This window comes from Neomonachus schauinslandi, chromosome 11, assembly GCF_002201575.2.
Source record: "Neomonachus schauinslandi chromosome 11, ASM220157v2, whole genome shotgun sequence".
Taxonomy (NCBI): Eukaryota; Metazoa; Chordata; class Mammalia; order Carnivora; family Phocidae; genus Neomonachus; species Neomonachus schauinslandi.
In genome coordinates this window covers 24,438,506-24,466,280 of record NC_058413.1, presented here as the reverse complement: position 1 = coordinate 24,466,280, position 27,775 = coordinate 24,438,506, and the positions used below count along the sequence as shown (strand labels likewise).

Genomic DNA, 27,775 nt, shown 5'->3' with positions numbered 1-27,775 from the left:
ATTTCATCCACAAAGGAGCCCCATCAGGTAGATATTATCACTATTTCCACTTTACATATCTTTTTAAAAAGTGGAAAACAGAATGATCAATTAACGTCTCCATGGTCACAAAGCCAATTAAGTTGTAGTACCAGGATTTGGGAGCCCTTAACAGTGGATCTTCCAAAACCAGCTTTTAAAATACCACAAAAAGATCTGGCCTGATTCTGGGCACTTCGGTATTGGTTAATAAATAACAGTCCCTTTCATTTCTTCGGAACCCAATCTGGATCTAGGTGGTCTCCTTACATAAAGGAAAATGGACAAATCCTCTCTCCCCACCTACCTCACCTGACATCTCAGAGGAACCCAAGGCAAGCACTCAGAAAAAGGCACAGAGGTTGCCACCCTAGAGATTCCGAGCCCCTAAGAAGCAGGAATGCAAACAGACTTTGCAAACAGACAAAGTGTAGTATTGCTTTGGATCGAAAATGTCTGTTTGCAGAGCCTGACTCTGAAATTCCCTGAGCCTGGGAGAACAAACACAACCCTTCCCGGGGCCCTCTGAAAATCCCAAGCGATCAGGTTCAGTCTGGTAAAAAAAAAAAAAACACTCAGTCCTGGCACCCTGCAGAACACCTGGCGGTGGGGACTGGGATGGGCGGCGACAAACTGGAAGGACCGAGACTGAAATGCACACGTACACCGGCCTAGCGGCCTTGAAAAGTCAGGTTGACACCTCCAGGGCCGTGGGAGAATTTGACCCCGCCTCCGGAGCGAGCGGGAGACCTCCTCCATCCTCCCCCTCCTTCCGGGGCGGCCGAGCGCCCCCTTCCCCCCACTCCCTCTCCCCACGGGGAACGCGGAAAAGGGCCCTTGCCACTTTAAATGACTCAGGAAGTGAAAAGAGGCCGCTGACAGGGAAAGGGAAAGCGGAACCGGGGCGGCAGGGCCAGCGGCGCGGCGATCTCGCCGGGGGCAGCGTGAAGCAGGGCGGCGCGCGGCGCGGGGGCCGACGGGGGCGCGGGGCCGCCGCGCCGGAAGTGCCCGCGCCGCCGGAGGAAGCGCAGCGGGCGCCGAGCGGCCGAGCCGGCGGGAAGGTCCCTGGCTCCTCGGCCGGGCAGGGGCTGGCGGGAGCAGGCGGCAGCGGCGCCGCGGCCCCAAGCCTTCCTTGAGACCCGGCGCGGCCAGTACCCGGGACGGGACCCGGGCGGGGAGGAAGTAGGGAGGAGGCCGCGCTGAAGCCCGGCGGCGAGCTCCGAGGCCCAGCGGCCTGGGCCGCGTCACCGCAGCCACATGGCCTCCGGAGTGGGCGCGGCCTTCGAGGAGCTGCCGCACGACGGCACGTGTGACGAGTGCGAGCCGGACGAGGCTCCGGGGGCCGAGGAAGTGTGCCGAGAGTGCGCCTTCTGCTACTGCCACCGCCACGCCGAGGCGCACAGGCAGAAGTTCCCCAGCCACCACCTGGCCCAGTACGTCCACGGCCCCGCCCAGGCCTGGACCGCCGGAGCCCCGGGGCAGGGCGACGCCAAGGAAGAAGCCGAGGCCAAGGTGGAGAATGAGCGGGACCTAGAGAGCGAGGTGGGGGAGGAGAGCGAGTCCGAGGAAGACAGTGAATCCGAAGAAGAGAGCGAGACGGAGGAAGAGAGCGAGGATGAGAGCGAGGATGAGAGTGAAGAGGACAGTGAGGAAGAAATGGAGGATGAGCAAGAGAGCGAAGCAGAGGAAGACAACCAAGAAGGAGAATCCGAGGCTGAGGGAGAAACGGAGGCAGAAAGTGAATTTGACCCAGAAATAGAAATGGAAGCGGAGAGAGTGGCCAAGAGGAAGTGTCCGGACCATGGGCTCGATTTGAGCACCTATTGCCAGGAAGATAAGCAACTCATCTGTGTCCTGTGCCCTGTCATTGGGACTCACCAGGGCCACCAGCTCTCCACCCTAGACGAAGCCTTCGAAGAACTAAGAGTAAGTATTGGGCATTCATAGCATAGGCCTGGAGGTCTGTACACCTGGGTTTCAACTCAGGTGGCCTAGTTGTGGCCACATTCGCCTTCACCACGACCTTAAAAGGCTAGTCTGTTCAACTTAGTGAGGGCAGTGCTTATACCCTCTTTTTGGTTGAACTTTGAGAATCAGTTGAAAGTTCTGGACTCTGACCCGATGGGAAATATATGTACACATGAAACCTAGTGTACAGCTTCTGGAAAATTGCAAGCCTCTGGTGTCTGGATCCCAGTTAAAGCATTCATTGGGAGTTTTGACCCCATTTAAGCCAATTGCCACAGCACCGCCATTGTTGAGACTAGTGCCTTGACTTGGTAAGGCAGTCTCTTTGCGTACTTGAGAATATGGGAAACCGTGCTTCAGCCAGATGAACCCAAGCAGATGGTTCCTCTGTAGTGAAGAGACCCCCTGACAAGCAGCGGTTTCTGTATTAAGGTCATATGTGCTGCCAATTTCATTCAGGTTCTTCATGTGTGACAATTATTTGGAAAGGAGGATGAGAGGTTGGAAACAAACTTGGAATGGGAGTTCCTGTGTCCTCCATCTTTGGCAGGAGGGCAGGCCCTTTATCTATCTTGGACCTTGCTGATGCCCTAGAACAGTGTTTGGAAAGTCGTAGACATTAATAAATCTTTTTTGGGCCAACAAATTTTTAAATGATTTGCCTTTTACTTATATTGTGGATCTTTATAGTCAGAGAAATTGCTGGAGTTAACCAGGGAGGAAAGTTTGAGCAGAGTGACCAGTTCATTAGTGAATGTTGTCATGTTATGACGATTTTTGTTTCCCTAAGTAACCTTGCAATTACTCGCACTGGGATAACAAATACTTTGTTAATGAAAATTTCCTGTGTTGAGATTTTCCTTTTTTTTTTATTGTAAAATACACAAAGTATATAAAAACGTTTGCACAGTCTAACAAAAAATTATAAAGCAAATTCTGATGTACCCTCTACCCAGATTAAGACAAAGAATATTTTTTTTTTTTAAAGATTTTATTCATTTATTTGAGACAGAGAGAATGAGATACAGAGAGCATGAGAGGGAGGAGGGTCAGAGGGAGAAGCAGACTCCCTGCCGAGCAGGGAGCCCGATGCGGGACTCGATCCAGGGACTCCAGGATCATGACCTGAGCCGAAGGCAGTCGCTTAACCAACTGAGCCACCCAGGCGCCCAAGACAAAGAATATTAGTAGCAATATTGAAGACCTATGCCCTTTCCAATTATAACCATTTCCCTTCCCTATAGGTAACCATTTTCTGGACTTCTGTGGTGATATTTCCTTGCTTATCTTTATAGTTTATCACATATATATGCATTCCTAAACTTATTTGAGCTTGACACAGTTGATGTCATATTGTGCATTCTTTTGGGTTTTGCTTCATTTTTTTAGCATTGTGTTTGTGAGATTCATCCAGTGAGAGCTGTGGTTTGTTCGTTTTCATTGTTGTGTAGAATTCCATTTTATGACTATGCCACAAGTTATCTCTTCTATCAGTGATGAACATTCGATTTCCAGATTCTGAGGTTTCCGCTTATTATAAACAATGTTGCTATAGACATTCTTGTTCATGTCTCCTGGTGAACATCTACATATATTTAAATGGAATGTAACCCTAGGATGAGATTGTTGGGTCACAGACTGTGCATATCTTAAATAGCACCAGATTTTGCCAACTATTTTCCAAAGTGGTTGTACCAGTTTGCATTGCCTTGAAGAGTGTATGAGAGTTCCTGTTATTCTGTATCATCACCAGCACTTGCTATTAGAGAATTTAAAATTTTTGTCAATTTTGTGGATATGTATGGTATCTTCTTGTGGTTTAAATTTGCATTCCTCTAGTTACTGAGGACTTTGTGTATCTTTTATCTCTCTCCTTTTGTGAAGTGCCCCATTGAGGTTTTTTTGTTCATTTTTCTGTTAGGTTGTCTTTTTCTCATTAATTTATAGAAATGTATTCGGACTTCTTTGTTGTTTCTGTGGGTTGCAGATATCTTCTAGTCTGTTTTTTAAAACTGTGCCTTGAGTAGAAGCTCTTCATTTTAATATAGTAGAATTTATCAATAATTGCCTTTATTCTTAGTGCTTTTTGTGTCTTGTTCCACTTAGGATTGCTTTTCCCATAGTGGAAATAGGGGCTCAATTTCATTTTTTCCTCTTGCAGGTAGCCAGTTGCTCTAGCAGCATTTATTGAAAAGCCTGTCTTTTCTACATGGATCTGCTGTGCCACCTGTCCATATGCCTGTGAATATGTTTCTTGGGTCTTCTGTTCTCTACCATTGACCTGTTAGTGTATCTCTGTGTGAAAAACATGTTTTCTTAGTTACCATAGCTTTGTAACATGTCTTAGTATCTGGTAGAGCAAGTTCTTCCACTTTGTTCTTCTAGAAAGTCTTGGCCTTTTACATTTCTTAGAAGCATACTATAAAGTTGTGTTAAGAAAGCCTGCAGAACGTTTTTTGTATTGTATTGAGTTTATAAACCAATATATAGAGAATTAACAGCATTCCAAGATAAAGTCTTCTCATATATTTAGGTCTAAATTGCCTCATGATAAAGTTTTATAATTTTTTTCTGAAAAATCTTGTATATCATTTTGACGTTTATTGCTGGATACTTAAAATTCTACAGTATTGTACAAAATTTAAAAATTTTTGTTTTCTAATTGTTTGTATATAGGAATATGATTAATTTTTATGTATTGATTTTTATGTTAAGATGTCTGCTAAATTCTCATAAATATTCTAATAATTAATGTGTAGATTAATTCTATGTACATGACCATATTATCTGCAGAGAGGGACAGTTTTTGTTTCTTTCCAGTCCTTATATGTGTTTTTGTTTTTCTTGCCCTAATACTTTAGTTAGGACCTCCAATATAATGTTGAATAGAAGTGATAGTGGGTATTCTGGTCTTGTTCTAATTGATGAATAATTTACATTTCACACATAAGTGTGATAGTAGTTTGGTTTTTTTCACAGATATATTTCATCAGATTAGGAAAATTCCCTTTTAATCCTAGCTTAAGAGTTTTTCTTTTTTTTTTAGATATTTTTTATTTATTTATTTGACAGAGAGATAGAGAGCGCAAGTAGGCAGAGCGGCAGGCAGAGGGAAAGGGAGAAGCAGGCTGTCCGCTGAGCAGGGAGCCCGATGCGGGGCTCGAGCCCAGGACCCCGGGATCATGACCTGAGCCGAAGGCAGCCGCTTAACTGACTGAGCCGCCCAGGCGCCCCAAGAGTTTTTCTTAATATTCAGTGGCTACTGAATTTTGTCAGGTGGTTTTCCTGCATCTATTGGGGTGTTCATCTGATTTTACTAGGTTAATGTGGTAAGTTATGTTAATTGATTTTTTAAATTTAAAAATCAGTAATACGTTCACATGCCTCAAAAGTCTCTAGTTCACCTTTGTCCTTTTCACCTGGTTTCTTCCCCAGCAACTATTGGTGACCACTTTTCTTAGTTTTTTGCACATCTTTCAAATGTTTCTTCTTCTATTTGTACACAGAAAGATGGGTGTGCATAAATATGGTCTTATTTTCATCCCTTCATGTCATTGTATTTTACAATTAAAGCAGCTTTGCATTTCTGGGATAAATGCAACTTGGTCATGGTGAAGTTATCTTCATGTTTTTAAATTTGGTTTATTAATAATTTAGGATTTTTTTCATTTGTATTTATGGGAGAAATTAGCTTGTAAATTTTCTTCTTTGTACTGGGATTCTGCTATCCAGGTTATGTTGGCTTCATAGTATGAGTCACAGTGTATTGCTTCTCACATAGTTTCTCTCTTTTAATGCTCTGGAAGTGTTTGCTTAAGATTGGTATGTTTCTTCCTAGAATGATTGGTAGAACTGACCATGGAAGCTGTCTGGACCTGAAAAGAGAAAGAGAGAATTTTGTTACTTTGTTTTCTATTTTTGATTATGAATTCAATTTCTTTAATGGTCATAGGTCTGTCCAAGTTGTCTATTTTTCCTTAGGTCAGTTTTGATAAGTTACATTTTCCCAGAAGTTTGTCCATTTTCTTTTTTTTATAAATTTTTTTTTTTTAAGATTTTATTTATTTATTTGAGAGAGAGAGAATGAGAGACAGAGAGCATGAGAGGGAGGAGGGTCAGAGGGAGAAGCAGACTCCCCGCCGAGCAGGGAGCCCGATGCGGGACCCGATCCCGGGACTCCAGGATCATGACCTGAGCCGAAGGCAGTCGCTTAACCAACTGAGCCACCCAGGCGCCCCTTGTCCATTTTCTTTAACTTTTCAAACGTACTAGTATAAATTTGTGAATCATATCCTCTATCTTTCTTCATACTGTAGCTATCCTCTTTATTCCTGTGAGAACAGTAAGCATGTTGGTCATAATCTGTTTTTGGTAATTCCAGTATGTGGAGACTTTATAGATCTCTTCTGCTGTTGTTTTTGATGGTATTTTTCATGTTTCTTTATTTCCTTTTGTGTTATGTTTGCACAACTCTTCATTGCCTTTGAAAATTATTTGTGGGGATTTCCTAAGCCTTGGCATGAAGCTGTATTCTTCGAAAGAGGATTGACTTTGCTTGTGCTAAGGCCTGAGAGTACAATTTGTTTAGAACCCCCTTAAACTAAATGAATTGCTTGAGATTTCTTGGATCAGATTTTCAGGAGGTACCTGCCTAAGTTTAGAACTTCTTAAAGATTTCATTTTCATCCAGCCCTGCAGCTCCTCCCCTCCTTCTGTTCAGCTCCAAGGCAACACTCCCACAGTCCCCTTCAGAGGGTGAGATAGTGGCAAGTTTAGTTTGTTTTTACTCTAGGATTTTACTCTTTGGCAGGGGTGAGAGCATCCGAAGTCTGTGTGGAAAGGGCTCTTTTAAATGTCTCACCCTGGGGCACCTGGCCGGCTCAGTTGGTAGAATATCTGACTCTTTTATTTATTTATTTGACAGAGAGAGAGAGCGAGAGCAGGAACACAAGCAGGGGGGCCGAGAGGGGGAGAAGCAGGCTTCCCGCGGAGCAGGGAGCCTGATGCGGGTCTCAGTCCCAGGACCCTGGGATCATGACCTGAGCCGAAGGCAGACGCTTAACGACTGAGCCACCCAGGCGCCCCTTTTATTTTATTTTTAAAAGATTTTTATTTATTTGACAGAGACACAGTGAGAGAGGGAACACAAGCAGGGGCAGTGGGGGAGGGAGAAGCAGGCTTCCCGCGGTGCAGGGAGCCTGATGCGGGGCTTGATCCCAGGACCCTGGGATCATGACCCAAGCCGAAGGCAGACGCTTGACGACTGAGCCACCCAGGCGCCCCACATCTGACTCTTAAGGTTGTGAGTTTGAGCCCTACATTGGGTGTAGACATTACTTAAAAGACAAATTAAAAAACAGTAAGTGTCTCACTCTGAGCATGCCCCAGCTTTGCTTTCTCTTACCTTCTCCTCTTCCACCTCACTTTGTAACCCCTATCAAATGCACAGCCCAATTTCTTGCAGATCAGTAAATGTCCTCAGATCGAGAGCCGCTTCCCATACTCTTTTTTTTTTTAAATTTATTTATTTTGAGAGAGAGCACAAGTGAGAGAGCACAAGAAGGGGGAGCAGCAGAGGGAGAGGGAGAAGCAGACTCCCCACTGAGCTGGAGCCCAATATGGGGCTTGATCTCAGGACCCTGAGATCATGACCTGAGCTGAAGGTAGCCGCTCAACTAACTGAGCCACCCAGGCGCCCCTCCCGTACTCTTATGTTAACATTGGAACAGTATTGCTAACTAAACTGTGGACATTATTAGAATTTCACCAGTGTTTCCTCTAATTACCAGGATCCTGTGGTCACATTACATTTTTTTTTGCTTTTGATGAACTTGATAGTTTGGAGGAGTGCTAGTCAGGTGTTGTGTAGAATGTCTCTTAGTTTGGATTTGTCTGATGATTTTCTCATGGTGAAATTGGAATTAATGGGGTTTTGGGCGATATAAATTCTCTTTTTTGCTTTGCTTTTTTAACTTAGCAGTATGTCTTGGAAATCACTCCATAGATATGTCTATTTATTTATCTTTTTTTTTGACAGCTACAAATACTCCATTATATGTCATTTGTTAAATTCTTAATTAATGATAATGTGTTTTTCAACTCTAGGATGCTTATTTGGTTATTTTTTAAAGCTCTGTTTCTTTGAATCTTTTGGGGTCTGATTTTATATTTTCATAATTCTTCTCATATCTCATCATTTTTCATCCAATACTAGACATTGTGTTTAAAAGAACTATAGACACTAGAGTAGTATTTTCTTTTCTCCCCCTCAGAAGTGGTATGCCATTTACTCTACTAGGCAGCTAGGATGAGGGGCTGATTATTTTTTTTTTTTTTTAAGATTTTATTTATTTATTTGAGAGAGACAGAATGAGAGAGAGCACATGAGAGGGGGGAGGGTCAGAGGGAGAAGCAGACTCCCTGCTGAGCAGGGACCCCGATGCGGGACTCGATCCCGGGACTCCAGGATCATGACCTGAGCTGAAGGCAGTCGCTTAACCCACTGAGCCACCCAGGCGCCCCGAGGGGCTGATTATTTTGATCCAGTAAAGATTTGAGCTTGATCAGAGCTTGGTTGCAGCTTTAATTAGTTTCAGTTCACTCTGGTTTCAAATGTTTTGAGGCCAGTGTACATTTGCTTTTTGGAAGAGAGTAAGGCTCTTGGAATATTGAAAGTAGCACAGCATGATGATGGTGAGGGAACAGGGTCTTTGTTACACTGCATTCATACAGCCAGTATTTATGGAGTATTGGCCAAGGGCAGGAGCTTCTAAGCATTGGGGATATAGCAGTGAGCAGAATGGAGAAAGTCCCTCATTCTATTGGAGCTTACATTATATTAGAAGGAAATAGAGAAAAACCAATTAGCAAATAAACATGTAGTGAATGTTATAAAGAAAAAATGAAACAGTGTAGGATTAGAGAGGAACAGAAAGTATCCTAGCTCTGCCACTTGCTTTTTGACATTGGGCAAGCTATGTAACAGTTTGGTCTTACTTCCATATCTCTAAAATGGGTATGAAGTTATGAAATAAAACAGGATTTTCATGTGAATAAAATGGTTTAGTTTGTGATAAGACACTTTAACAATGCTTAACACATTGTAAGTTCTCAGTAAATGTTAGCTGCTGTTTTTATTATTAATATGAAGAGTCTGGTTAAACATACATGTTCTGATAGCTTCAAGCCTAACCAGGCTGTGAGTGACTGGTATTGGTGGAGGAAGGCCAAATTGTTGCGAAGGGTTGCTGACACTTAGAGTAAAGCAAACTTCAGAATGGGCAGAGAACCAAGGTGAGACTGTATGGCAAGAGGGGCCTGAAGTTTCTGTCGCCAAAGGATTTTTGTGGGTGCAGATTTGAATTGCGCATGTGTTCCAGCTTTATCATAGAAATATAGTTACACAGCCCAAATTATGATCTCTCATCTGATTTATAACCTCTCATCCAGATATGTAGGTTTCTCTTACCATAATTTCTGGCTCTGAAAATGGGTCATTGGGTCTGACAAAGGAACTTGATCTGGCTTATGGATTTATTCATATGAAAATTCTTATATTGTCAAGGGGATTTGCATTCATAGCTACGTTAATGAGTCATTTTTGTTGAACAATGAAAGTGCAATTAGATGTTCTCAGAACTCTAGGCCAGTAGTTTAAAAAATTGAACATAACCTACAATAGGGGAAGTATATTTTACATTGTAACCTTGTTTACACACACACACACACACACACACTTTTAAATAACTCAAATGGAACACTGTATGCCTTACCAGATAGGATGTTTTCTGTTATTATTCTATTCTGTTCAAAAAAATTCTGGATTCTCACACTAAAGTAATTATATTGCCTATTAATGGGTGTGTCCTGTGACTTGAAAAGTACGTGTCTAGTGCACTGTAGGATCACTGAAGGAAAGGTAGAGTTATAAAATGGCTAAAGGACAAGTAGTAAGCAGAGTTCAGCAGATGCTTATGAGCATCTGTGGAGTTCTTAACATGGCTTTATTATGTACAGATCCAAAGGGTTTGAAGCCACACCCTTTGCCCTGGAGTGTGCCTTTAAGATGAGTATTTGGGGAGCAGAATGTTTGGTTAAGTGGCATTGGGAACAACTGCAGAGAAGAGCCGGTGAGGGAGCACTAGGAGCAGGGTGGTTCAAAGGATATAGGCATATGCTCAGAACAGCCGTGGCTCTAGGAGGGCTAGAAATGGAGGTATGTCACTGCTCTATCCCATCATGGTTCATGACTCAGGCTCTTTAGTCAGCTCATAAGAAGCAGCTCTGGTAGGGAGGCAGAAGGTTGAAGGTCTGCCAAAAACATCTAATTATATTATTTTTAATTGTTTGAAAGGTTTGGGTTATCTTCTAATAAAACCGTGAAGCCCTGGCTACAGAATGTTGCAGTATCTTATTTATTTGTTTAGAATAAGACAAACTAAGACTAAGGTCTTTAAAGGGAATGGCTTCCTGTCAGTTAGAGCAGCCCCATGTGGTTCTATGGAAAATTTCTGAGAGAGGCCTACAGTTCTGGGATTGCCCATCTGAGTCTACCCTTCAGAATGTACTTACTTAACTTGTAGTAAGTCTTGGAGTTAATACAGTGACGAGTACAGACAGGGCCCTAGCTTTCATGGAGTTTTCCCTCTAGCTGGGGAGAAAGAGAGGTAATTTGGGATGGTAGTATGTGCTATGAAATCAGCATGTCCTGGTGAAGGAGTGAGTGGCATGGCAGCAGAGGGTTACATTTTGGTGAGGTAGTCATGGAAAGCATCTCTGAGCATATGACATGTGGGCAGAGACCTGAATTTATGAGATCTAGCAAAGATCTAGGAAAACCCTTCTTTTGTGTTACCAATTGAGTACTGCTTGCACAAAGTTCAGTGATTTGTAGCAGAGACGATTGCTTTGGTTCCTACAACTTTCAATAAAGGGATTGTTGGCTCTTGAAGTGAGAAGAATATCATAATTCTCGCTGTTTTAATGTTCTGTTAGCACAGGTAAAAATACTACCCTGTGGAGGGAGTATGAGCTTGTGGGGAGGTCCTGGAGGGCTTCTGCAGGGTTGAACATGGGAAAAGCTGTCTCACTGTGTCCTGTTAAAGCATGGACTCTTTGTATAATCTTCATTATTAAAATTATACCTTATAATCTAAAATTAAGAAAAATTCTGGGAGAAGAGTGGTTAAGGTAGAAAGAATAGTGAATGCAAAGTTCTAGGGTAGAGGTGCGCTCGGGGTATTGGAGGGACAATAAAAAGGTCATTATGAAGCAGAGGGGAGTGAAGGAGGAGTAAGAGGTGAGGTCAGCAAAGTAAACAGCGTGTTTCTCACCTTGGTACCACATTTCTGAATCATCTGTGGAGGGCAGTTCTTTAGAAAATACCTCTGATTGGCCCTTTCCACGCCAGGTAAATCAAAATCTCCGGGATTTGTCAGGTATTTTGTAGAATGTCCTTTTATTGAGATTCATCTTGTGTTCATCTCATTAGACTAGAGTTAGTGGTTTTGGGGAGGAAGACCACAGAGTTAAGGGTGCATGCTATCAAGATGACTTATCACGGTTGGTGTCTGGGAGCCAGAACCGATTAAGAGCTGGCACTTATTATATTACTACTTATGTGGTAGGCACTGTTCTAAGCTCTTTATACATATTAATTTGATTCTCATAACAATCCTAGAGGTCCACTTTATTTATTTTTTAAAAAGATTTATTTATTTGAGAGAGAGAGCATGTGTGCAAGCACGAGCAGGAGCGGCAGAGAGAGAGAGAATCTCAAGCCGACTCTGCACTGAGCACAGAACCAATGCATCTTTACCATCATGACTTGAGCCTAAATCAAGAGTCGGATGCTTAACCAACTGTGCCACCAAGGTGCCCCAAAGTACATTTTATTATCTCTATTTTAAAGAGGAAGGAAACTGAAGCATAGGGAGATCACGTAATTTGCCCAGGGTCATACAGTTGGAAAGTGGCAGAGCTTAGCCGGGAGTCTTAATAGCTGACTCTTGAGAAAAGGTCCAAGCTTTTCCTTCTCTCTCTCCCAAGAATCCAGTGCCTTCTTTTTCTCTTCCCTGACCTCTCGATCAAAACAGAATGGGTTACTGGGCATTATGTACTATTAGATTATTGCTTTTCAGGGTAAGGTTGCTGATGCAGTAGTCTTCTTCTTCTTCTTCTTATTATTATTTTTTAGTCTTATTATTCTTAAACCCCTCTGAGAATAAAGGACTGTGTGCGTGTGACATCAGCTTTTCTTGACTACAGCCCACAATATAGAAGTTGCCCTGTCTATTCGTTGGTGTACCCACTTCTCCTCCCTTGCATCTGACCCAAGACTGAGAAGCCAAAGGTGGATCTGTGTCAGTGCTCATTGTGTCTTCTGCTTGAACTTACAGTTCAGTCTGAGATGACCAGCTCAGTTTCATATTCCTGTCCCAGTTGGTTCTTTTAATATCCAGAGCCACAGTCTAAACTTGTGTGGCAGGAAGGAGCACAGATGCTCATGGACTGTCAGAAGAGGGGGGGCAGAATATATACAAGGAATAGGTGGAACAAAAGCTTTGGTCCTGATATGTGGGGTAGAGATGAGAATGGGGTAGGAAACACAGAATTCTGGCCCTGGCAGACTTAAATCCTTTGTATGTGTGTTTTGTTTTTGTTTTTGGGGTGTGTGTGTTTATGTGTTTGTGTGTGTATCACTGTCATAGATCAAGCCAACATGGCATCAGAGAATATTAATATTGATGTCCTTTTCATATGTCACAAAATGAATGAAGAATTAAAAAAATAAAATCCTTCAGATATGCTAAAGGCTCAATCCATAATGTAGGCCAGATAACCATATTCTTGTTGAACATTTAACTATATCTTAAACTCACTTCAGATGTGTTTAACTAGTTTTTGGTCAGGTAGCAAAGAAATCTGCTTTTAACTTCACTAGAGTATTAGAGGGAACATTCATTTTAATGTGTACAAGCTATAGCATATAGTTAGCATTAAAGACTGGTATTTTAGGTTAATCTTATTTATCTGAATAATTTTTGAGCATTTATGGTGAGCTGTGTGACGAATATTGAGAATAAAGAAAAGTTTTTGACATTAGGAAGCTTATAGTTTAATAGGAAAGACAGTCTTTTCAGGTGCTTATTTGTGTATAAATAGAGGAGAGGTACAAACAGTATACTATGGGGGCTCAAAGAAAAGAGAAACTAATTTCAGCTGAAAACATGGAATCAGGAAAGATTTCTCGGCAGGAATGGTATTCAAGGTGGACGGGATGGATAGGATTGTACTGGGTAAATACAGACTAGACTGCTAGGTAGCCTTCCTGTGTTCCCATAGCAACAGACTATATACATTAACTGTAGCATTAATTACAGTATACTCTGAAATGTTATTTCTTTCCATGTCCCCTGTGGGTTATAGTTATAAACTCTCCTAGGGTTACTACTATAAGTTGTTTATCTTTGTTCCCAGTACCTAGCACAGTGCCTGTTGAGTAGTAGATGTACGTGGAATATTTGGTGAATATATGATACAAAATATCTCATCTAGTTTCTAGGGTGCTGATGAAGAACTGAAAGAGACAGTATTGCATAATGATTTAGTGTATCAATGTTTACATTAGTTCAGCTGCATCTAATATAATGAAATAATTTGGAAAAATCCAAAATAATAGCAACTTAAACAGATACTTATTTCTCTTTGTGTAAACGAAGTCTGGATGTAAGCAGTCTAAGGCTGGTGTGGAGGAACTGTGATGTTATTAGGAATCTACGCTCTTTCTAGCTCCACTCTGCCGCCCTTAGGATATAGTTCTTGTCATGGACCAAGTTGACTGCTGGAGTTGAGCCAGCACATCCAAGTTCCAGGATAGCAGGCATAGGAAAGCGAAGAAGGACACACCCCTCCATTTTAAGGAAACCCTCCAGAAGTTGCACACATTGCTGCTTATGTTTCATTGGCTAGAATTCAGTCCTGTGGCCTTTTCTAGTTGCAAGGGAGTCTAGGAAACAGTCTTTTCTTCAGGCTACAGTGTGTCCAGCTAAAAGCTGGGGTCTGTTACTAAGGAAAAATGGGAGAATGAAATGAAGGACCAAGCAGTCTTGCATTAGTTGGCTTTGCAATCTATGGATTTGAGTATTTATTAGCTGTGTCATGTGGGATAATTCACTCAGCCTCTCTGAGTCTTGGTAACATCAGCATAATAATTGCTGCTTCTTGTTGGGTTATAGTGAGGAACAAAGATCATACTTCTAAAGAGCTTAGCGTAGTGCCTGGAAGATAGTAAGCCCTCAGCCATTGGTGGCTCATTCTTATTACCATTTTAAAGCCATCTAAGGTTCTATTCTGAGTTCAGTTCCAAACCAGTTAGTCTGGCAGCAGTAGAAGTTCTGGACACCAAGTTTCTTTGGGTGAAAAGTGTTCAGCCCCCTCTCCTTCTGCTCCTTCTGCCTGCTTTATTCTGGTGGGTAGATATGCTGAAGAAAAACTTGTCTTGGAGAAGAGGCTCCTGTATGTTTCAGTGTCCTGCTGGTGCCTTATGCACTAGCTAACCAAAACACAGCTGGTAGGTCTAATTTTAGGTTACAAGTCTTGCTGGTTGTCCTCTTTAAATTCTGTTTTACATTCTGAACTGTGGGAAATTTTTATAGAAGCAGAGGGGAGGCAGGGGCAATACATTATTTTCTGGTTAGGAAATAGCTTCCATTTTCTTTCCAGTAGGCAGTCATGGGAGAGATATTATAGGCACCCTTCTGTTCTCTCTGTCCTTTGGGTCGGTGTAAACCCTGGTGGGGTGTAAGCTGTGAGTGGTAGACTCTGACTTCACGTGCGTGAAGAATGAAAATACTGGTCTTCAGCTGAGGTTATAAAACTGAGACAGTCTAGAAACTCTGCTGTTGAATTTTGAGGCTCTTTCCAGAGATGAGAATATAGTAGTAATAGTTATTGAGTGGTTTTAGGTCAGGTGCTTTTCATTTATTGTTTCAGTTGATCTCAGTACAACTCCCACAATAAGCTATGTTACTATGATTCTCATTTTACATGAGGAAACTGATACTCAAAGAGGTTGAACTTTGCGGAAGGTCACCTAGCTAGTAAGTAGAAGGACTAGGGTTTGAACCCAGGTCTGATGCCAAAGTACATGTTCTTTCCACCACCCCATGTTACCTCTACTCCCCCATTTTAATTATTTCCACTTACATCTAAACTTTAAAGTTGTACCAACACAGTTTTCTGATGTTTACCTTCTGTATGAAAGTATTTAATACTTTCTGAATATTCTAAAACCGTTTTCTCTTCTACCTGAAGTTTTCTTCCTAGATATTTTACAAAGTATTTTGATTAATAACAGATTATTTTGTCATTTTTTTCTGTTCATCCCTTCTCTTTCTCAGTACTTGGTACTTAGTAGTGCTCCAGTATGTTGTCATTCAATTAATAATAACAACAATGATAACTAAAACTTATTGAGAACTTAGTATGTACCAGGTTCTGTACTATAAGCTTCCTACATGTTTTTGTTTTTTTTAAATTTTATTTATTTATTTGACAGAGAGAGAGAGAGTGAGAGAGAGGGAACACAAGCAAGGGGAGTGGGAGAGGGAGAAGCAGGCTTCCTGCCGAGCAGGGAGTTGCTTCCAGGGATAGCAACTTCAGATGTCTGTAGGGACCAGAAAGGTAACGTAAATCGGGAGGCAAACCAGGGTAACTATGGCAAACTGGAGAGAGCTTGCCTGGTGTAAAGCAGATAGCTGCTGCTTAGCTTCAGCCAATTGCTGCCATGTGGGAATGAGACGTGGGACTCGATCCCAGGACACTGGGTTCATGACCTGAGCCAAAGGCAGACGCTTAACGGCTGAGCCACCCAGGCACCCCTAAGCTTCCTACATGTTATCTCATCTAATTTTTACCACAGTTCTTTGAGGTAAAGTATTTATTAAGATATTTTTATATAGTGGTTGAAGTTAGTAGCATGATGATTTTTTCCTTTGATCTATTCATTCAGTCAAGTAGAGTGTTTGGAACAGAAGGGAATTTAACAGTGAGTAGTCCTAAGTTCCTGTTCTCATGGAGCTTATATGGTATGAGCAAAACAGACATAAGGAAGTTCAGCAGTAAATTATATTTCAAATGATGATAAGGTAAATACTAGGGATAACAAACTAGGGGAAGGAGGAGGAGAGTGACTGGGATGGGGGAATAAGAGGGAGGCTCTTTAAGGACCTGAGAAGGAGTTGTTTGAGGTAGTGACTTGGGTAGACTTTGAGCCAGTGATGGGAAGATCTGGGGGCATAGTGGCCCAAGTGGAGGGAATAGCATGTGAAGAGGCTCTGAGGTGAAGGAAGCTTGCTGGGGAATAAAAAGGATGGCTGGAGAATAACTGAGTAAGGGTAAGGGATGAGGGAGTAGTAGTTGAGATCAGATTACCAAGTAGGTCGTGATGAGGACTTTGGATTTTCTTCTGAGTAGCCATAGACTGTTCAAGTAAGGGAGTGAGTGAGTGACTTAGGTTCTTAGACTTTGACTCTGGTGTCTGTGTGGAGATGGACAGTAGGGTAGCAAGAAGGAGAACAGTGCTCTTGCTTGGCCTGAGGAGTAGTACAGATGATGAAGAGTAGTTGGAGGTGGTATGTGTTTTAGAGTTAGCTTTAAAAGACTTGGCGATGGGTTTCTCAGAACCAAAAATGATTTTGGATCTGACCAACTGTATAAAAGTAGTTGCCTGACATAGGAGTAGACTTGGAGCTGGAAAATCAAGTAATATTGGTAAAGAATTTTTGTACATGGCATGGTGATAAAAAAATTCAGTTTCATTTCCTTTTGACAAGGCCTTTGCTTTCTGATTTGATTCCTTAGGAAGACTTGCTATATATTCTTTTAGTCTGTTTCCACTGGTTTCCCCCCAAAAAAACTTTTTGTAAAAATAGAAAGTTGGGTTGATCTTTTTTTTTTTCTTTTTAAAAGCATGTTACCAACACAAGGCCAGTGGGATAGGAAAAAAACCAAAACAGCCAGCCAGTATTCTTTCTGAACTCAGCATCTTCTGATTTTTTATAAAGAGAATTCAATATTTAGGGGCCAGCTTAGGATGTTTAAGTGATTAACATTTACAGTTCTACAGAGAAATTACTGTTCTTTTGGTGCCCAGCTGGTTATTAGCATTAGACTAGACTAACTCCCATTAAACAGAGATACTTCTTGTCAAGAGACAAAAGTCAGGAGATATTTCTTGTTCTGATGCCGCTTTCACCTACCATATTCCACCTTTGTTTCTGCTCCTCACACATTTTCAAAGGATGTTTACATTAAAATGAGCTATATTACTTTTTTTGTTTTGGGGGTAAATGGATGAACATGTGTTTATGAGGTGTTCTCAACCCCTTTAAAGAGAGACATCCCAGGTTTTTGGTGTTCAAATACAAGGACCCTTAGAGGTAGAAAACCTTCAGAGTGTTACTTCCAGGGATAGCAACTTCAGATGTCTGTAGGGACCAGAAAGGTAACGTAAATCGGGAGGCAAACCAGGGTAACCATGGCAAACTGGAGCTTGCCTGGTGTAAAGCGGATAGCTGCTGCTTAGCTTCAGCCAGTTGCTGCCATGTGGGAATGAGAGCCCAGTACAAACAGATCTTTCAGATTTTCAAAAGAAGCTAGAAATCTTTATTGCTAGGTCATATCTCCTGATTTTTAAATGCTGGCAACTAATTTAAAATTCCAAGTATGCTGTGTGGGATAACCCTGTAAAAGTCCAAAAAAAAAAAAAAAAAAAAATTCTGTAGGCTGCAGGCTACAAATTTGTAGATTCTGATTTGGTCCATTTTCTTCCTTCACAGATTGAGAAATAGAAATCCAAAGATATAAAATGACTTTTCCAGGCTCACGTAGGTAGTGGCAGAAGTAGGAATAGAACCTGGGTCTTTTTTCTGTGTGCAATTGTCTTAACACAGAAAGTTAAACTTTTTTGGTACTCTGAGGAAAGCTAATGTCCCTTTCCCTAGAAAAGTACATGTACATTCCAAATTTTGTACATAGTTTTAGGGGTTTTAAACACCCTGAAATCTGTACATAAACAGGTAAAGAACTCTCTCTTGTACCTGCCGGTTTATATGTTTGCAGTGTAGAGGGAACAGTATTTAAGCAAACTCACGTAGAGAAGCACTGAAGGAGCCATAGGTCTGTCCTCCCTTGCTCACTCCTACCTTTATGTATTCTAAATCTTAGACAGTAGGACTACCTTTAGCTAAGTCTAAGACTCTTCCTACTACTGTCTGCAGTACCAGTCCCTCCAATCATTTCTTTCAGGTGTTTTACATACATATATAGCACCCATGGAGAGTAAGCTTTTTTTTTTGTTTTATAAATGTTATTTATAGTATGTATCCTTTCGCAAGTTTAAAAAAAATTCAGTATGTCTTGCCTTGTATCCAGGCACATGACAGATCTACTTCATTCTTTTTATTTGCTATATTATATTCCACACTTTGTTAATTCCAGAGCTTATTTAGCCACCCACTGTTGATAGATGTTTAGAATGTTTGCAGTTTGTTCAGTGCTACAAACAGTGCTACCATAAATATTTCTGTGCATGCCTCCTTGACACATGAGCTAGGTTTTCTTAAGGGGATAGAGAGAGAAATGGACTGGCGAGGTATGTGATTTCAAAGTAGCTTCATCATTTTGTATCAGCAACATATGGAAGTCCCTAGTTTCTCCAAAGCCCCTCATCACTTGATATCAGATCAGAACTTTTTTTTCAATATGATGGATAAGAAATATCTTAATTGCTAGTAAGTTTGTGCATCTTTTCTTTTAGTATGTATGTTAGCCATTTTGCATTTCTATTATATCATATCCTTTGTTTGGATTTCTTTTGGGCTTATTTGACTTTTTCTTATTTATAAGAATCCCTTTTGTATTTTCTTATGTATTGTTGACACCAACCTCTTCTGCTGTATATATTGTAAATCTTTTTCATTTGGATTGTTCTGATCCTGGTTTTGCTGCTGACTGACTAGCTTTGTGATTTGAGGGGCATTGTTTGACTTCCACAGAACCATTTTTGACCATTGTAAAGTGAGAATACACCACCTCTTAGTTACTGTGTAATTGTGAAATGCCAATGACAGAGTGTATGAGCCCTGTGATTTTTAGGTTCCTCATTTGATTTCCGCGAGCCATTTTCTCAGCTATAAATTGTGAATACACTAGTTTTTAGGTTTATTGGGAAATGCCAGTGAAAGAGCATATAAAAGTGCTTTGGAGAATAAAGAATAACTTCAAGTATAAGGCATTTGTCCTTTCTTTGGCTTTGTTATGACTCATCCCCAGGAGTTGGCTTTTGTGAAGCGTGCTACATCTTCACAGATTAATCAAACTCTGAGAGGTGGGTGTCACAACATACCACTTGTTTCTTTTTATTCTACACTCTTTCAGGGCAGGAAAGAGGTGTGTAAACAAGGTATGTTCACATTGAACTCCTGTGTTCTTGGAACGTGTGAGGTGGGATGGAGGTGGAGAAGAACGGTATCAGGAGACTCTGACTTCACCACCCATAGTGCTGGCCGCAAGGGCTGACACAGTAGAATCAGGACACTTATGGAGCCAAATGTCTATGAGGTTAGAATTAGCCTGCCCTTTCTTACTGTCGTGGTCCACCTCTCAATTAGAACACAGTTTTCAGAGGCAATTGTTCTATTCCACCACAAAAGGGAAGTATGAGGGTATAATTTCCGATCCTGGTTACCTTTTGACTAATGACTGCCCTTTGCAAACAGATAATTCACTAAAACATGATAACCACCCTTTGCTCTGGGGACACTCAAACTCAGATACCACCTTAGACCTAGATAACCCTGTGCCCCTACCCTATGCTGCATGCTTTAGAGGGCCCTTCCTTTAGAGGGCCTATGCCCATACCCTTCTCGACTACTCTTCAAGTACCCAGGACCCAAGAATTACCTGACAAAATGTCGTGAACCTGCTTTTGAGGCCTGCAGAGCCTCTTTCTGAGTCTGTCCTCCCAAAGATGGATCAAGCCATTAGACTCTACCTCTGATGTGTGCATTACTGGGTCCCAGGTGTGACCAAGGTGACTGCTTAGTACACCCACAGCTTGGGTGTACTAGCTCGAACATCTGTATACTATACAAGGCTTTTTGAGGTACAGAAAGTGTGTGGGGAAAGAAAGGAGGTGAATCTGGGGCCAGCGTCATCCACTTATACTTTTGCTCCAGTCCTGCAGCTGTTGGAGGCAGGTCTGCCCAGTGGATCCTCTCCTTTCTGACCATCTGCTTATTTTATGGGTAGAAAAAAAAGCCATTGAGGAATGTTTTCTTCACCACCCATTTAGAAACTGGGTATCGCTGACTCAATGTAGACCCCAGTTAATCTCTGAGAATAATTCTCAAAACAGGGGTGGGGGTTGGAATGGGTGAATTTCCTGAAGGGAGAATATCAGTGCATTTTCCTCTGTCTCTCCCCTGGGTAGGCAGTGCTGCTGATGCTCAGTGAAAGGAGGGAGGATTCTGCTGACACACTGTATTTTTATGAAAGAAGGCTAAGCGTTCCCTTATCTCTCCACACAAGGCACATCTGCCTGCAAAAGTGTCGTCTGCTTCTGAGGGATGCCTTCGTCGTTCTGTGTCTTTTCTTAATGTTTTAAGGCACAGTTTTGGTGCATTCCTTTCTGTTCTCTAGAGCCAGGGGGGGAAGTCATAATATATCAGGGCTTTTGCTGAAGAACTTAAAATGGGCGCTGGCAGCTGGGATGTGGGGGAAGAGAGCTTTCCAGGGACAAGTGACCTGCTTGTTCAGCCAATGAGAAGCAGGTTACAGAAATGATATCACCAGACAGGCTTTATTGTCTGATCATCTCATAAAAGCAGAATTGTGTCTGGCAACTTAACCCTTTTTTAGGTCCTTCAGGTCTCACCCACTCTCTGGTATGTGACCTCCAGATTCTTTTTCCCAGCTGTCTGCTGAGAGATCACAGAGATTAAAGATTTAAATTGGTGATGAAATTTGGAGAGTTGTAAACCATCATTTTAAAACTACAATTTATTAAAATTTAGAACCCCAACTAGAATGGGAATGTCAACTATACTGTGTTTGGAGAGCATATCTAAAGCTCCCCATCTAATCATGTTACACCAGGCTTTTGCTGGATAGACTTGGGAGAGAAAAGGAGTTAGAGGGAAAACAAGACTGAGCCGTTAGTCTATTTTAATCTACATGAAGGGGTCTTAGTAAGAATTTCCTGTTTCAGAGGAATTGGAATTGGTTCTGAAAATTTGGAAAATATTACTGATTCTGAGACCAATTTTGAGTAACAGATATTTGTAGTGTTTGTTTATATTTTACCTCTTGATTATCCCTTCCCCCATAAAAAATGTCAGTCATTTTACTTCTTCATGCTTCCTTTCATCACTGGTGAGATGCAGGTGATGATCCTACCTGATCCTACACAGGAGTTGAGATAAGAAAATAAACTAATTTATGTGATTTTGGAGTGTGCTACGCACATGTATTATAGTTAGGTCATTCATGTCTTAAGATTGCATGTTCGTTCATTCATTTGTTCAGCAGACTTTTTCAAATCGTTCTTGATGCTGGGCACAGATACAGAGACAGAAGTTGTAGTTCTTACCCTTAAGGAATTTAAAACATGGGGCGCCTGGGTGGCTCAGTCGTTAAGCATCTGCCTTTGTCTCAGGTCATGATCCCAGGGTCCTGGGATCGAGCCCCGTATTGGGCTCCCTGCTCAGCAGGAAGCCTGCTTCTCCCTCTCCCACTCCCCCTGCTTGTGTTCCCTCTCTTGTTGTGTCTCTCTCTGTCAAATAGGTAGATAAAATTTAAAAAAAAAAGGAGTTTAAAATATTGTGAGGCAGACAAACAATAATAGAAATGTCTCATGAATCTATTGCATTTACCATGTTCCAGGCCCTTTTCTGAGCACCTTAGCATATATTAGTTCATTTAATCTTACTATAACGCTGTGAAATAAGTACTGTTATTAGCTTCATATTACAGATAAAGAAATAGAAGCATAGAGACGCTAAGTGACTTGCCTAAGGTCACACAGCTAGTTGGTAGAGTTGGGACTTGAATCCAGGCTGTGTGGCTCTAGAGTCTATTCTCTAAATCTCTGTTGACCAGTACAGTAGTTACTAGCTATATATAGCTTTGGAGGACTTGAAATGTGGTTTGTCTAAATTGAATTGGACTGATTTCAAAGACTTAGTATGAAAAAATGTATCTAATATCTCATGTTGAAATCACATGTTACAGTGATAATATTTTGGATATACTAAGTTAAGTAAAATCTGTTAGAAATTAATTTCACTTTATTTTTGTGGCTACTAGAAAACTTAAAATTACATATGTGGCTTGCATTTGTGGCTTAACATTTCTCTTGGACTGTGCTACTCTAACTCGTTATAATGCAGGGGCACTTGGGTGGCTCAGTCGATTAAGCGTCTGCCTCTCTCTCTCTCTGTCAAATAAATAAATAATATCTTAAAAAAATAAATCGTTATAATGCGGTCGTAATAATAGACATTTGTTGAGCACTTACTGTGTGCCACATACTGGGCAATACCTTGACACTGTTCTAGTTAAACCTCAAAATAACCCTGTTTATTATCCACATTTTAAGAAGGGGCAGGAGGTTTTGAGAAAGTCAGTAATTTACCTGAGGTTAGTCCACTCGTTAATGACAGACCCCAAATTTGAAACCTTGTATGTCTGACTCAAAAACCTGTACTCAACCAGTACACTGTAATACCATTTCCAATTAAATCTTAGGGCATTTTCTTTGCTTTTATTTCTATAAGAATATTTAATACTGCATACTTCTGTATCTGGTATGTAGAAGTTCAAGATAAAAATCACTAGGTCATAAAGTGGACATCCTAGATCAAAATCTCTTTTCAGAGCCTCAGCCCTCAGTGAACACTGGCACAGTTGAACCCTAAGATGAAGCAGTGAGTCAGCCTGTACAAATTGCATTTAATTTTCATTCCAGTAGTTCTCTCAGGTCACTGGGCAATTTATGTCATGACCCTCTTTGTCCAATAGAGAGAGGAAGAGGGGCAGTGGAGCTTTCCTTAGTCATTTAGTTCTCTTGGCTAATAAGAAGAAAAAATTGCTTTCCATTTCATTGTTCCATGAAATGCTGTTTGTGTTTGAGAGAGCAACAAAACGCTGTCTAATGATCCCTGACTTTTCTTTCTTTTAGAGCAAAGACTCAGGTGGACTGAAGGCGGCTATGATAGAGTTGGTGGAAAGGTTGAAGTTCAAGAGCTCAGATCCTAAAGTAAGTATTGTTTTGGAATTGATTGGGTATTGTATTTCGTTCTCCCTGAGCTGAGTTCGAGGGATGTTAATGATCATCTATCTGAACATCGCATTGAGATCTAATTAAGCCTGCCTATCAGAAGCAGTGTTTTAATATGCCTAGAGATAAGTCATCTGTTTTTTCCCTTCTATGTTTTATGACTTACAACATATAATCATTAATTGTTTTCCCTGAACTGCAGACAAGTGCATTTTTAATCTTCCTTTAACAGGCCTTTGAGACTACTGTCCTCTGTGTCCATTAAACTCAGTCAGAGGCATCCAAGGTACTGATCATCTTAATGCTGGGGACTGGAACAGGCTCCAGACCCATCCAGTTGGTGTTCAGCACGAGTGTCTTGTCTTTCTCCCACTTACAGCAACCAGCAGCCACGGTGAATGCTTTTGTCCTCATGACCTGGAGTGTGGTCTGGGAAATGGTTTCAGCTTCCCAGCTTTCTTTGCAATATTTTGGGAGCTATAAGATTGATATTCTGGGAGACTCCATAGTGGGGTGGGGGTGGACTGGGATCTGAGCATGCCGGAGGGAATCTGACTAACACAGCCTCCCTTCTCCTACCCAGAGACTTCCTGTGGCACTACTGGATATTGGTCCCAGCTGGCTCTGCCTGAGAGTCAAAGCCTTTTACAATCCAGTAGGGAAAGGAGCACAATTTTGTTTGACTTTGTATCCCACCCCCTTTCTTTTAATTTAAATTTCTTTATATGGGGAAAAGACTAGCATTTCTTGAGTACCCACTGAGAGAGCCAGAACACTGTGCTAGGAGCATTACATATCTTTTTTAAAAATTGTGGTAAAATATACATAATGAAATTTACCACTTTAACCATTTTTAAGTGTATAGTTCAGTGGCATTCAGTATTCCCATTGTTGTCCAACCATCATCACCATCACCATCCATCTCCAGAACTTCTTCAGTTATTCCAAACTGAAACTTTCTGCCCATTAAACACTAACTTCTTTTTCTCCCTCTGCTCTTGCATACTTGTGATTTTTGTAACAACCTGGTAGAGTAGCTTATTATTCCCATTTTATTGATAAGGACACTAAGGCTTAAAGAGGTGGGGCCATTTGCCCTGAATCTAGTATAATTTATTTATTTATTTTTTGAATCTAGTATAATTTAGAGCTGGGATTCAGATTGACTCCAGTACCTGTGCTCTTTCTTTTATGTCACATTCCAGACTAAGCACTGGGGTTCATCTCCTTTCTACCATCTAATCCCGTTGTGCCCCGATTTTCTAATCTGAAACACTATCGAGGCGGAGCCACAGACAGTGACAGGCTTTTCAGAAGGTGGCTGCAGTCTCCAATCTACTAAATAACTTTCTCTTCATACAGCATTGAAAGTATTGGACATTGGTAATATCTCTTGCCTTCTGGTGTAGTTAGGACTCCAGAGATAGAGGGTATCTTGATAGAAAAAAGTTGGTGTAACCTTTATCAATTTTCTTAGCTCAAAGTAGAAAGACCCCTGGTATAAGTAGTTTTCCTTTAGTGAAGATGAACTAATTAATTATTAAGGATTACTGAAAGCTTTTTTTTTTTTTACCGAGTTTTTCTGGTTTCTGGGGCAACAGCTATCCTGAAGGAGACAACTGTATTTTCTGTTTCTGCCACACCCACATGCTTGTAGGCAGTGAAGAGCAAGAGGATGTATACAGATTACACTGAGTGGCTTCTGTGCATGATGATAATACAGGTAAAGTGCTTTGGGGTCCTTTATGAATGCATAGAGTGCCTCTAATAGGAAACTTGCCAGAGGTGAAAAAATTGAGTGGTCCCATGAGAGCAGCTTGTAGAAGTCTCAGGATTTTCCCATGGTGCATCATGAGCTAAAGGATATTTCTTAGGACCAGACTTGATCTTGGATATGTGCATACACACTCACCTCTTTTATCTTCTCTTTATCTTGTCCTGAATTATTTCTACCAATCTCCTTTATTTTCAGACCCCGTTCTGGTCTGCCATATGCATATACTGTATATACCTGGAGCCAGCTTGAAGAAGGTCCAAGTCATTGCAGAATGACTGCCAGATCACAAACAGGTGGGGGGAGGGTGGAAAATGGGACACTATATACATAGTTTTTGCAACAAATAGTTGTCTTCCAAGAGAAGTTTTTAGTCTGTTCTGCATTCCCTCAGAACTCTACCATCCCTTTTTTAAGTTGGCCTATTTAAGAAGGGCAGAATCTCTCAGGCTTTATGACCTGTCATTTCCTGGCACAGGAGCTTTTCATAGAAGCACTGATTTGAGTCATGGAGCACTGAGCGCTATCACTGCCTCACTTCCTCTAGAATTCCGTAAAGCATCACAAAGCTTCATTAGTCCAGACACTGAAATCTACTGGGGACTGAGTTAATTTTTACCTCTGAGTTTTGTCAGAGAGGAGTGGAAGATGACTAGATTAACCATTTTCTTAAATTACAAAATAATATATGCTTATAGATTAAAAAATACAGATATTCATAAAGAAAAAGTCAAATAAATTTCCCCCAAGCTAACCACTATTAACAATTCGGTGTGTAACCTTCTAGACATTTTTCCCTGTGGAAATATACCTCTAAGATTTTTTACAAGAATTATACTGCACCTATGGTTTTTATTACACAGAATATTTTGGACATTCTTCTGTGTCAGTAATGTAGACTTAATTTTTCTTCTTAATGAGAAGCCTCATTTTGTCTAAAATATTTGTCACATGCCCTTTTTTCTTCCAGACCAGTTGTTCTTAACCTTTAATGTTCATAAAAATCACCTGGAGAACTTACAGAGTGCTGGGCCCACCCCCACAGTTGCTGATTCAGTGGGTCTGGGGTGACTAGAGGCTATGCTGACCCTGGTGATTTTCCTTCTCTCTTGTTTTGATTTTTTTTTTTTTCATTCCTTTCAGCAAATGGCCAGAAGAACCCTTGTAAATAAGTCTAAGTGATTTCAACTTCAAAAAAAGTGAGATCCATAAAAATCCAGGCTTAGAAAACCAACAAATTGAGCAGAGGTAGCAGAGGAGCAGGGGAGAGGAAAGGGAGGTGGCCTGTGGCTGCTTGAGAGGACAGGATTCCTGTAAAGTGCCATATCCAGCAGAGAAGCAGCAGGCCCAAAGAGTGAGAGGAGTTCTGGTCAGGATTTACAAGGATCAAGACTCATGCCATGGGACAGGAGTGGGTTGAGTTCCAAAACCAGAGAACAACAGGAGACACCAAATCCCAGCCACTAGGGGTGAGCCTGAGGACAGGAATCAGAGCCAGTGGTGGTTGGGAAATAAGGCACAGAACCAGATTAAGTTGTGTGCATGCACTACTGGGTTTTACCCCAAAGATACAAATGTAGTGATCTGAAGGGGTATGTGCACCCCAGTGTTTATAGCAGCCATGTCCACAATAGCCAAACTATGGAAAGAACCCAGATGTCCATCAACAGATGAATGGATAAAAAAGATGTGGTGTGTACACACACACACACACACACACACACACACACGAATATTATGCAGCCATCAAAACCCCCGAAATCTTGCCATTTGCAATGACGTGGATGGAACTAGAGGGTATTATGCTAAATGAAATAAGTCAGTCAGAGAAAGACATGTATCATATGATCTCACTGATACAAGGAATTCTTTTTTTTTTTTTAAAGATTTTATTTGACAGAGAGAGACACAGCGAGAGAGGGAACATAGCAGGGGGAGTGAGAGAGGGAGAAGCAGGCTTCCCGCCGAGCAGGGAGCCCGATGCGGGGCTCGATCCCAGGACCCTGGGATCATGACCTGAGCCGAAGGCAGACGCTTAACGACTGAGCCACCCAGGCGCCCCACGAGGAATTCTTAATTTTAGGAAACAAACTGAGGGTTCCTGGAGTGGTGGGGGGTGGGAGGGATGGGGTGGCTGGGTGATAGACATTGGGGAGGGTAAGTGCTATGGTGAGCTCTGTGAATTGTGTAAGACTGATGAATCACAGACCTGTACCTCTGAAACAAATAATACAGTATAAGTTAAAAAAAAGAGAGAGAGAGAGAAGATAGTAGGAAGGGAAAAATGAAGGGGGGGAGGTCAGAGGGGGAGACGAACCATGAGAAACTATGGACTCTGAGAAACAAACTGAGGGTTCTAGAGGGGAGGGGGTGGGGGGATGGGTTAGCCTAGTGATGGGTATTAAAGAAGGCACGTATTGAATAGAGCACTGCGTGTTACATGCAAACAATCATGGAACACCACAGCAAAAACTAATGATGTAGTGTATGGTGATTAACATAACATAATTAAAAAAAAAAGTTGTGTGCATGCAGGTTGCTATGGTGAGCCCTGTTTTAAAGGGTGCATATCTCCAGGGATCTAGAACTTTGTATATAATGGAGAGACTATTTTTATATAACAATCTTTGTTTAATTCAAAGTAGTCTTTTAAATAGTAAGCCATCCCAGTGTGT

At 41.4% G+C, this 27,775-nt stretch overlaps 1 protein-coding gene across 1 annotated transcript in view; it reads left to right on the top strand.

The window, feature by feature from the left end:
• The first annotated feature begins 998 nt into the window (after positions 1 to 998).
• The window catches only part of TRIM44 (tripartite motif containing 44), a 112,295-nt gene continuing 85,518 nt past the window's right edge, over positions 999 to 27,775 (top strand). The window contains exons 1-2 of the mRNA XM_021685378.1: positions 999 to 1,944; positions 23,228 to 23,305. Of these exons, the coding sequence (XP_021541053.1) occupies positions 1,276 to 1,944; positions 23,228 to 23,305 (747 nt within the window). The 5' untranslated portion in view covers positions 999 to 1,275. The remainder of the gene's footprint in view (positions 1,945 to 23,227; positions 23,306 to 27,775) is intronic.